This window comes from Zeugodacus cucurbitae, chromosome 3, assembly GCF_028554725.1.
Source record: "Zeugodacus cucurbitae isolate PBARC_wt_2022May chromosome 3, idZeuCucr1.2, whole genome shotgun sequence".
Taxonomy (NCBI): Eukaryota; Metazoa; Arthropoda; class Insecta; order Diptera; family Tephritidae; genus Zeugodacus; species Zeugodacus cucurbitae.
The window spans coordinates 18472626-18484767 of record NC_071668.1 but is presented as its reverse complement, the minus strand read 5'-3'; the positions used below and the strand labels follow the sequence as shown (position 1 = coordinate 18484767).

Sequence of the window (12142 nt, the reverse complement as noted above, 5' to 3'; positions counted from 1 at the left end):
GGCATGAGTCTTTGAGAGGTAAGGTAATCAAATTGGTAATGCACAAAATCTCCAGTAATTTTATATTTGGAAATAGGACTTAGAATTTAGTATTAGCCTTCGAGAGGAAAAGTAACCAACAAAGAAGGATAGAAGTCAAGGAATAGTATTTCGAAATATATTTAGTGTGTGGCTTTGAGAGGATAGGTGCAAGACAAAGTAATCAAGATGGTAATACATAGATCAGAAATGATTTAGTGTGATGCTTTGAGAGGAAATGTGAAAAACAAGATAATCAAAGTAATTGGTAATGGTAATGTAAATTTAGTATGAGCCTTTGAGAGGAAATGTAATTAAATTGTTAATGCATTTTAGGCGATTGATTAATGTAATGGCATTTGGAATGGTAATGAAATGTGCAAGTCAAAATAATTATAGTCGTAATGCATAAAATCGTTGGTAAATTATATAGTTTAAGTGGAACATTTTAGTATTTATACATTATCATACATTACTCTAGTAACCATCTGAGGAACCCTGTATGTCTAACTACATATTCAATTGTTCTTGCCACAAAACACTTGTCACCCACTAGGCAACTTTAGGTAAATAATGTCAGAGCATATAAGTACACGTATCTGGCTGAGCGAAAGGTAAGACAATGCGGGTATCATAAAAAGTTTGGCGGTAGAATTCACTTAATTGTGCTGAATGGAGCGTTTGCTTGCACTGTGCATACTGGTTTAATACTTTCTAATTAACTTTTTCAGAGTGTCTTTTATTTTACACGAAGTTTTGAAGCGTTTATCATTCATTTTAAAATAGTTATTCTATGAGTACCGATACATACTAGCGGTAATGATAAAGTATTTACTGAAGTAGAACTGCTTTAAGCACGGTAATCAACTGTCGATCGTCCTCAACGAAAATGTGTAAAGCAAAAAAAAATCCGGACACGCTTCAGAAGCCAAGTTGAACCGATTAAAATAATTTAATTTTTTATGTGCCGTAAAAAGTTAAAAGGTTGTCACATGATTGGTAATTATTTCTTAGAAAATGTAGATTAAAAATATCTTAATTTGGGGTATTAAACTGAAGAGGTTTAAGAAAGTTAATAATTGAAAATATCTCTCGATGAGGGTTGCCATCTTTCCAGAATATTTATTTCAAATTAATGAAGATCAAATGTCTTTGCAAAAAAAACAACCAACAGAGAATCCATACAAAACCCAGCATCATCGGTCGTAAATATTAGAAATAATTATTTGAAGAAGTCTAAATATAAACCCAAGGTACTAAAATTGAATTTGATTTATGTAATTCTCAACAAACTATTCATATTTTCATCAATTCAAACCATTCTCCTCTTCTACTTCCAGAACATGTCTATTTAGAAATGGCAAAAATTACACGACGTGCCGTTGCCTCGTCGTCGGTAGCATCAACAACAAAAACCACAACAACAGACACTTCAAGGTCATCTCGAGCAACGAGTTCTTCCACTTCAAAGGCTTCCAAATCAACTGCTACGGCAAGCGCAACAATAAAAACCACAACGAATGCCAATATCATTATCTATGGCGGTAAGCCAGCACGTTCGCCCGCAACGGATTTGTCGGACAAACTGGCAATGCCACTCACTGCATTTAATGACACTCCTCCATTACGCAGTAACGGCACTATATCCAATAAACAGTTTACAACTAACGGGAATAGCGCCTTACCCGCCGTCACGAATACAACGACTGGGTAAATATGCCGTTAGTCCTTCATTAAATATGCATTTAAATTTATGTTTTTTTTTGTCGTTTTTATTATAGTAGCGCTTCCGTATTCGCCGGCACCAATGGGCGACACAGAATCTTCACGGGCAGTGGACGACACAATAAGAGTCAGGCGGAGCGTAGAATTGAACAGGAAGAATTCTATGCGACTTATGACGTGATGACTGGTGTGCGAATTGCCGCAACGCTTAGCGGCTTCTTCGGCTTAATGGTGTTCCTTATTGTGTATAAGAGTCGCAGTAGTTCCAATGAGACGATGAAAGTGTTAAAGGTTGGTAATGGATTCATGGGTTTGGAAATAAATTCGGCGAGAACCGAGGGGCATTAGGTTATCATAACATTTAGGTCCCTAGAAAGTATGAATTATAGTGACCTCAAGCTCTCAAACTCCCAATGTCACAGTACTGTCTCAAATAGTCGAAAAAATCGACATCAAAACTAATGGACGATGATTATTTCGAAGACAAAGATTCGGAGAGAGCCGAGGAGCATTACATATGTTGTCATAACCTTCAGGTCCGTAGATAATATTGTAGTAGAGACTTCAAGATCCAGAACTCACTAGGCCTATACAGTACTGTCTCAAACATTCGAGAAAAACCACAATAAAACTATCGGACGATGAATAATAAAGAAAGAAAAATCTCTGATTGTTTGAAACCAAACCTCTCTGTAGGAAAAATTAGGTTACCAGACCTAAAGTCTTTGTAATAAATCACAAATTACTCAACTCCTTTTCTTCTTTAAATACTTCCAAGTTATCCTACTCTTCCTGTTTTAGGATCCCAAAATGGCTGCTGTGGCCGCTGTTTGTATGCAGGAGGAGGAGGAACGTGAAATCCAAGAGGCAATGGTGGCAACTGGCATGTCGATATATCCGGATGAATATGATGCGATTCTCTATCGGCGACAACGAATGTTATCATTGGGTAATGTTAGCGCACCACCCATGCTAAATCGAGGATATCGCTTCTCGTCAGTGGGTAAGTGTACTGTTAGAAAACGTAGCTTTCAATTAGTGATTAATGTAAAGAAGATATTCCTGCTTTTGAAACTACAGGCGGTGGTGGCTACAGCAGTTTGCTGGAGCCACCTAGGCGTTTTTCCTATTCGGCAACTTCGGGAGTGGGCAGCTTTACGGGGGGCCGACGAAAAAGTGGCTCAGAGTCCTCGCGTATACTGAGTAACTATCCTATGGGCAGCAGTTTCGGCAACGATGATTACTTTATTGAGACAGAGGATGAATTGGAATGCACCGACTATCCGCGTAGTGGGACACATCTCGACGAACTGTCAGATATGCCACAACGCACTGATTCAACGAAAAGTAAACGTGGATTTCTGGAGGTACCACCTGCGGTAGGTTCAACAAATCCACAAATGATTAACTGAATCAACTAACATACGTTCCTTTACAGGGTCAAGATTCGCGTCGTAGCAGCGCAATGACATGTTGCAGTACTGAAAGCTCTTATTTGGAGCGACGCTGTTCGGCGTTCACCTTAGGTTTGGGCAATCTGCCGCCGACACTTCAACGAAAACTATCGTCAGCATCACGTGCATCGAGTACCGACAATTGGGACTACTATTACCCCGATATACAGGTCATACAGCCAACACCGAAACCATCACCTTGTCCATCGGAGCGTAGTCTTTATGAGCAACTGCAGGCGCACGCTAATGGTGCTACAACTTCGAGCGCTAAGGTGTCTGGCAAAGGCACAGAAGCACTGCCAGAGAATCTACCCGTAGCCACCATCACAACACAAAGTAAGACTGGCACAACCAACACTGTGGTTACTGGCGAAACGAGAGGCACGAATGCGCCAACAGACGCGCAGAAATTTGTGCGTAAGCACAGTATAGCCTATTATGATCCGGAGAGCGCACAGGCTGGACGCAAGCAGGAAATACACTCGATAAGCGCCGATACAGTGGACATATATCCTTACAATCAAAGCCATTACGAAACGTGTGGTACGCTTGGTGCCAGTGATGCTGCTAATACCGTACACAAGTCACCTCTACAAGCTGCGCCAGCAACAAGCACACAGTACGGGTTTCATTACACTGATTCGCCAACAGAAGATTCACGCGGTAGTCTGCGCGGCAAGGTGACGGTAGTTGAACTGCAACGTCTCACCTATCCAACGGAACAGATGACGCCGCCGCCCATACCAGAGCACAATAATAATAATTTTTCATATTCCGGTACCGCTGCGGCCATAGCGGCTGCTGCCGTTGTTACCGCCAACTCCAGTAGCATTAGCATCGATAGCACGCCCATAAGTTTGGATCGACTGAATGGCAGTGGCAGTCTGGGCACCATATCAGCGAAAGCACTTTTCAATGTAGAAAAGCGAGCACCGCTCGCCTCGCTTAGTTCCTTTAAAATCTCGTCATTAGAGTATCAAGACTCGGAGGCGCGTTCCGTTGACGAGGACTCAGTATTCCTGGATAGTGTGGCCGACACCGATGAGGATATGCAACAGCTGAGCAGTGACAGCGATGAGGTCAGCTTTGGGGCACATGATCCGACGAGCATGCGTGAGAATGTAGCGCTGGTTGTAACACAAGATTCGGCTGTTGGCAAAAATGCTGACGCCGACGAAACAGTGCATATACGTCCGCAGCCACTCAAGTATCCCATCGAAAAACGTTATAGTCTGGGCGCTGCTTGCAATGCCAGTGTCGCCGGCTCGAAACTATCACGCGCACGACGTCCACTATTGCAACGTCATCGCACAATTAGCGTTTCTTCCAGTGATCGTGTAGCTTTAATCGGTCATCAACTGAAAGAGTTCCATCACACTGGCAGTGGCAGTCAAACACCGACAACCATCGCTGAATCAGTGCCACTAGAGACTCATTTTGGTTCGATTATTTGCACGAGTAGTTCACCGACACATCCGCGACGCGCACAATTGCTGCAACAGTATAGCGATCCACAAAGTCTGCCGACGACCACAACAACGACAGCCACAACGGAAGATGACACCTGCTCCACGCTGAATACAGAACTCTGTGGTGGTGGTAATGCTGGCGGACAAGGACCGAGCGGTAGTGGTAGTGGCAGTGGAGGTGGTGGCGGCACCGGCGGTGGCGGTGGTTCAGCGACACTAACACAAAATAGCAGCTTAAATACGGTCGTCAGTTTTGGCCGTTCGAGTCCGCTCACGGACAATAACAAAACGAGTTGTAGTCTTAGTGCTGGCACAAGCGCTAACGCTAACCAGTACTATGCTGCAGAAACACAAAAGGCTTCGAAAAATCAAACGAACAAAACACAACCACAACTGCCATGCTCCAGACTCTATGAAGACCCTTGTGCCTCCTCGGTCTCCGACTCGTTAATCATCACTACAACAACGCGACAGCCAATTATTTGCATGCCAGCATCGTTGAAAAACCTCATCCTACGCGGTTCCGGTTCCGGTGCCGGCTCTACTACAATCGCTGATAAGACAGTAGATTCGCCCAGTCTCTTGGTGAGCCGAAGTGCTACCAATTTGAGCGCGTCGCATCCAAATGCGCGTGATAGTGAAGATAGATCATGTCGTTCTGTTTTATTGGAACTGCCGCTAATAAAGTTACCTACCGATGAGAGCTCAGAAAGTTCGTCAACGTCGGAGGAGAATGCACAACGTGCGCATAGTAAAAGCGAAGGATCACACGAACCCAGTCTGACAAGAAGCAATCGGAAATGGTCAAAGGAAACACTGTTCTAGCTAGGAACCAACACAAGACGTACCGGCTACAAAATGGGTTGAACGTGACGAGCTCAAAGCGATTACGCATATGGTACTCACAGTATAAAGAAAGAGAGAGAGAGAGAAGAAGCAAAATTGATAGTAAAATAGTGCAGATTAGGCGTATAATAGACTGCAGTTTCGGATAGTGTACAGCAACGCTGCTGGATCCACGTTGAGCTCTACGACTGCCCCGCTAAGGAATTGCATTTGCTGTTGTGTGACACAAAGGTGGGCACAATAACTTTTTACAGGAGCTTAGTATGTATCAGATTTTGCAAAAACCAAAAAAATAAGGAACCAAAACAACAAAAAAAAAACGAAAAACAACTATAATGAACTATAACTGTAAACTAAGAAATTTAGCATAAAAATTATGTAAATGAAAATATTTATATTTTTAAGTGAAAAAAATACAAATCACAATACGGAAACGGGTGAACTTAATAGCATTTCGTGAGTAATTTATGCGATTCAAATTGTTACGAGTATTTGTTAGTAAAATAACTCCATACAAACATACAGACATTATGAAATTATTGAAAACAGAATATCACTTTCATAAATATATACACAGACATTTAGCAATTCATAAGCTTTAAAATTTACTTTAGATTGTGGTGGAGAATAGCAAAGCGAGTGTGTAGACTTCGAACTCAGAAATGGCATATATAATGAACTTGAAATGGCCTTAACTTTCTTCCTTAGTTACAGTTAATAAAATTTTGAAAGAATACAGTGGTGAACATATTAATGTAAAATCCTTTTTTTAGTTGTTTGGCTTTGGATGAAATGTTTTAGTTAAAAATGAAATAATTTAATTCAATATTTGTTATGAGGATCGTGTAATTCGGATTAACTACCATATAAGAAAGAGGTTCTCAATAAGTTTGGGTCGAAACGGCAAAAAACACCACGAACTCTGCCAGTGTCACCAGTTTGAATGAACACAACCTCATAAAACCGACTGAACCTTGACAACGTTGTAGATTAAGTGAATTAGAGGGGTACCATTTCGTAGACTTTAGGACATCACGACATAAAGTGGTGTGTTACAGGACCTTCCGTCAGAAGATATTAACAATACAAGTTATCTCTTCAAGAAGAAAATATTTTCTCGAAATTCATTGAATAGCGACTGCCGTTAAAAATGGTCCGACTAACCTTTCTAATAGCAGAAGAGTTCTTATTTTTGTAGAAAAGTAATACAACGCCTAAATTCTACTGAAAATACTATTGGAGTTGTTGTTGTATCCAGAGAAAACATTCACGAAATAATTCTGAACAATTTTGTGGATTAGACCTTCACCGTATAAAATGCGGTCCGTTCGAGGTGCCTAGATCCGACTGACGTTGGAACAGTAACTAAACAACAGCTAAGCTCAGCTATCAGTCCTTGATCGACTATACTTCCAGGTCTGTGTTGGACCAAAGCTTATATCCCAACAATATAAGAACTTCAACTGATTTTGTATACAGATTAAGAGTGTGACCGCCACAGAGTTTTTAAGTAGATTCCAGGACGTTTCAAACTTTAAAGGTTACAAGTCATAACAGACGGGCAAATGTGAATCTTCACAAAGCCAATGTCTAGGAATACACAACTGAAGCCTTTGTTTGTCTAATAGGAGAGGTCTTCGGCATATTTTCAAGATTTAACTTTTTTGTCGACTTGTCCAAGTAAGAAACTTAAATGAGTGGTGCGTAGCGGTTACCAAAAACTGCCTGAACCGGCAAGCCTAAATTAATTGTCATCGAAGTCATATTACGGAAGGTCCAGGAAACAGGCTATTTCGACAGGGTCGGACCAAAGAGAAAGGAATGTTAGATGAGTGAGGTTTAGGTGGCGTGCAAAGAGGTGGTTAGTGTCATGCGGCACATATATGGAGCATGTCGAGATTCAGTCTGGATAGGAAAGAGTTTAACCTGCTACAGTATCCAGAACGAAGTTGCGCGAGAGTCAATCTCGTTTCGCGAGACAACTCGAGCTCTGTGTCTGCGATGTGTGGTGCGGTGGTCAACAGTTAAGGGTCCATTGTAGAAAATATCTTCATCGAAAAATGTAATTTCCACAACTTAAATACTCTGAATGAAATGTATCGAAGTAAAAGTTCTCATATCCTGTTCATCAAACAATCGAACACACAACTGGTATATTGTTATACCACTTAAATGAGGTATCGTATTCCAGTGAATACCTTTACTGATACTTCCACTCACAATTTTTTTCCGATCTCGACAATTTTTTTAAATGGGTACATTTTTTAAACGATTTGACTGAGTGAGAATATAAACATTTAGATTTTTTTGTCAGGATAGTAACATTTTTACAAAATGAAAACCTAATTCTTCTTTTCTGTAACAATATATAAGATAAAGTAGGTTTCTAACCTCAAAAACCATTCAAGATATGGTCTGTTTCATTAGCCGAATCAACAATATTACAGTCTAAAGTGTATCCGAGTGTAAATAACTTTGTTGAGAAGAAGCCGAAGGAATTAGAAAATATAATTTTGCAATACAATTCATCAAACGAAGCATTATTAACGAGTTTTTTTGCATTTGGTTCTAATAAATTTACATGGATCATATAATTAGTTAAAATTTGTGTTATCATTATGCTTTTGATATTTTCATAAAAAAATACTGAGTTCTCATAAAAAACCAAAACAAACGATCATAAACCTAGTAATAAGAAATACTATAAAAATAAAACCAAAAGAAAATGCAACAACTTTAGGGACTATTAGTATGTAGAAAGACTACTTCACTACTTATACATATAAATTCAATATTTGATTTTCAGTTCAATACTATTACAACTACAACTACTTTAGCAAAATAGAATAATAAATGTGAGCAAATGTTACAGAAAGCATTAAGAAAACTATTTCAAAATATTTATTTATATGTACGAGTATGTATTTAAATGTAGCAAGAAACGTGTGCCTAAAAAGTTGACATACGCACATTTTCGAAAGGTTTCAGTTTTATTAAGTTTTTCCTAAGTTCCCGTTAAACGAAAATCAAGCATTTGTTGACTACATAGAAAGGTGTTTAGTGTAATAAAATAAAAAAAAAAACAATAAATAAAAAAAAAAATAAAAATATGTGTATCATATGCGTATAGAAACAATTAGGACTTCTCTTCATGCCTTCCTTCAAACCCACCCAAAGTGCATATACCTGAGAACAAAAAAAAAAATAAATAAAAACGAAGAAAACTATAAAATCAATTAGAAAAATAAAATAAATAAAAAATACAGATGTATGTAATTTTAGATAATTAAGTAATTTGTAAGTAGAGCTTGCACGTATGTAAACCAAATTATAAGAAAATAGTAAAACAAAATTGAATAAAAGAAAGAAAAAAAAATTGTTAAAAGAAAAACATTTTTTATAAACAAAAAATAAATAATGATTATAATAAAATAATAGCAATAAAAAAATAATAAGAAAAATAGTTGAAAAAATCATTTAATATAAAATAACTGTATATACGAAGTAAAACACAAAGAGTAACTGAGTTTACATGAAAAATATGTAGTTTACTGTGTTTGTTGTATGTATGTACTTCCGCGCCAAACCAACCAACCAAATGACATGCATGACACACGTACACGCATATATGTGTTAGTTATAGACATAAATTAATTAATGTATGTGAATATGTACTTCACTGTGTACTGTGTGTTATAGAAATACTAGTTAGTATAATTTATACTTTGTATAGACCTATTCCTAGTTTAACCCACCAAACGAGTGGCGTGAACAAACATACATATTTATACTTTATACATACATATACACATATATATGTTTATGTATGTATATTAAATACAAACAGTTATAAACATTAATACTCATGGATAACTGTAAAAAAATTTGTGAAACACTATTTAGATTTCGTACAAAATCGTGCAAACAACTCTTGTATTTTTCTATAAAGTTGCAGAATGCAGAGAAAAACCTTATTTTATACCTACATACAGACATACATACATTTTAAACATACATATAAATATATGAGATAGTCCTTAAAGGCCAACACACACTGGTACCTTCATGTTACGAATAAACTATATTAAAAATATGTAAATATAGGAGTATATGTATTAGAAGATATCATATTCCTTTGAGATGCGTCTAAAATAAGCCTTTTATACCGTGCTGCTTACATACATATACATATGTATATGTACTCTCAAAAATTATTTTTTTTATTGCATATTTAGAATCTACATCATTGATTCTGTGTCTGGTCAAAATTTCGTAAAATTCTACTTCCACAAAGTGGGTTAAAATGTCATTGGAAAAAATGGTGTATAATTTCATGTTTTCTGATTTGACAAAAACTTTAAACTCGATTTTCTCAAAACCCAAAAAAAACTATACGCTATTGTTATATTGAGGGGACGATATATAAAAACAATACACTCATATGTATATACATACATACAAAGGTCCATATTCTCAGTGAATTACACAAATAATTTCATTAAAAACTTTTCAAAACATACTATAAAACTTAACAACAAACAAATTAAAATTTTGTGTGCTTAGCACCATCTAGCGGAATGCAACATTCGGGTTTACGTAACCGTATTTCAATTCAGCAGCATTATTCAAAATTAGTTGCGGACATGTTTTCTGACCCTACTACAACAACGAAAACAGAGCCTTCTTGACACTTTTTGGAACTGAATCCAACTCGGGTCGCGAAGAGTATTTGTACTACGTGTAAAACTATAAACAAACGACGCGGAACACATTTTGTCTGAACTTACAACGCTACTAGAAGACATAAAACAAACAACACTTTCTCCGGGGCTGAAGATATGGGTCATGAACTACCTGAGCGGTGACAAACATCCGTACTATTTCGAGATAAAACGTCTAAACTTAAGAAAATTAAACAGGGGGTTTCACAATTCTATATTTTCAAACTCCATCAACCACCAGAGGGAATTTCAGTTACCTCGAACGCAGATTGGACGATAATGACGTCGGGCACTGATGACATGTGTTCGAAAGTGAACGACTACCTCCTTGAACTTTCTCGCTTCAAAATCTTAAAAATCACTTTAACCCAAAGGTCATCGAGAGGTCACTCCTACAATACATCGACGACTTAACGCAATACGCTCGCCAGACTGAGGACGCAGACTGTTTTTAAACGCTATACACAATGGAGCCATTAACATCTTCCTTGCCTCCATTCCAGAGAATGTCATCCTTGGAGTCAAATCACCACCCTTAGCAGACGAAAAGCTCGAGTTGCCACGTGAAACCAGAGACCCTTGCGGAACTTCGTTCTGGATATTGTAGCAGTTTAATCTCCTACTTATCCAGACAGAACTTCGGCATACTGAACATATGTATGTCCTGCATACAATGAGTCCCCGCATGACACTAATCACCTCTTTGGATGTCCAACGAACTCAACTCATCTAACACCCCTTCGAAACAGCATGTTTCCTGGGCCTCCCGTTAGATGACCTCGACGACAACTACACTTGTGCATACCCTTCTAGCAGGACTGAATAATCGCTACAACAACAACAACTAGACTAGCGCTTTCCATTCCAGCAGGGCAGTATAATCGTTACAACAACAACAACCACCATAACATTTTGACCTCAACAATTCCCAGAAATACATCCAGAAAATTTGTATCCTTCTTCACGCGATACATTAATGATACTAGAGTTTCCAATGTTTCATTTTTCTATTACAACAAAGGCAATAACGACAATTATCGCCGAAATATTTCAATTCTATTTGAGTACGACTGACAATTAAATTTCATAACCTCAAAGAACTTATTTATTTAATCCCTGGGAGTATTCAAACACACACACATAACCACACAAAAACTCACATAAACCCAAATATCTTCGAATGTAAAGAATGCTTGAAGCATTCAGTTACTTCTTAACTGTTTAGAAATATTTTAAGTATTTCAAAAAAATAATAGAAGGAAAAATAATGAAATGAGATAAAATATTTAAAATTAAAAAATAAGGAAATAAAAAAATATAAAAAATAAATAGTAATTAAAAATTAGTAAACAAAATGCATGTGCAAAGTGTTTTAAGTGTAAACAAGGAATAATGTTGCAATTACAATTGATTGTAATTTAACAATTGCTGAAGATCATTACTAACAAATTATTAGAAGAAAAAAATTCAAAGAAACTAAATTTAGTAAATATTAAAGTGAAGTTAAATTAGTGTTAAGCTGATATAAAAGATGGTATTATAGTTACAAAAAATATAGCTGAATTAATTGTAGTAGGAATATGTTGAAGATCTTTAAACAAAAAAAAAAAATAAAATAATTATGTACAGATACCATGAAAGTAAAAAAAAATAGAACCAAAACTACGAGTATCGTTAAGAGTTGAAGAGAATTGTAGAGCACGAGGATGTAAAGTATTAATTAAAATATTATTAAACAACAACAAAATGATTAGCTCATCGGTTTAAGCTGTTACTTAAAATAGATAAAATTAAATTTTTTGAAAAGAAGTTATGTTAATATAATGGAGACACAATAGATTTGAAATGAGAAAATATTTAAATTGCAAAAGTTTTCAAAAAAAAATTATTTTCCCTAGTTTTCATAAAA

General features: G+C 37.0%; 1 protein-coding gene across 5 annotated transcripts in view; it reads left to right on the top strand.

Annotated features, from left to right (window-relative positions):
• LOC105215090 (serine-rich adhesin for platelets) overlaps positions 1-9524 on the top strand; it is a 158289-nt gene extending 148765 nt beyond the window's left edge. For 4 of the 5 annotated variants that reach the window (XM_054227826.1, XM_054227824.1, XM_054227825.1 and 1 more), the window contains 5 exons: positions 1359-1728; positions 1800-2034; positions 2545-2746; positions 2800-3122; positions 3182-9524. In XM_054227826.1, the coding sequence (XP_054083801.1) occupies positions 1376-1728; positions 1800-2034; positions 2545-2746; positions 2800-3122; positions 3182-5491 (3423 nt within the window). In that variant the 5' untranslated portion in view covers positions 1359-1375 and the 3' untranslated portion in view covers positions 5492-9524. The remainder of the gene's footprint in view (positions 1-1358; positions 1729-1799; positions 2035-2544; positions 2747-2799; positions 3123-3181) is intronic. The other variant, XM_054227827.1, reaches the window with a different exon arrangement.
• Positions 9525-12142: the final 2618 nt, after the last annotated feature.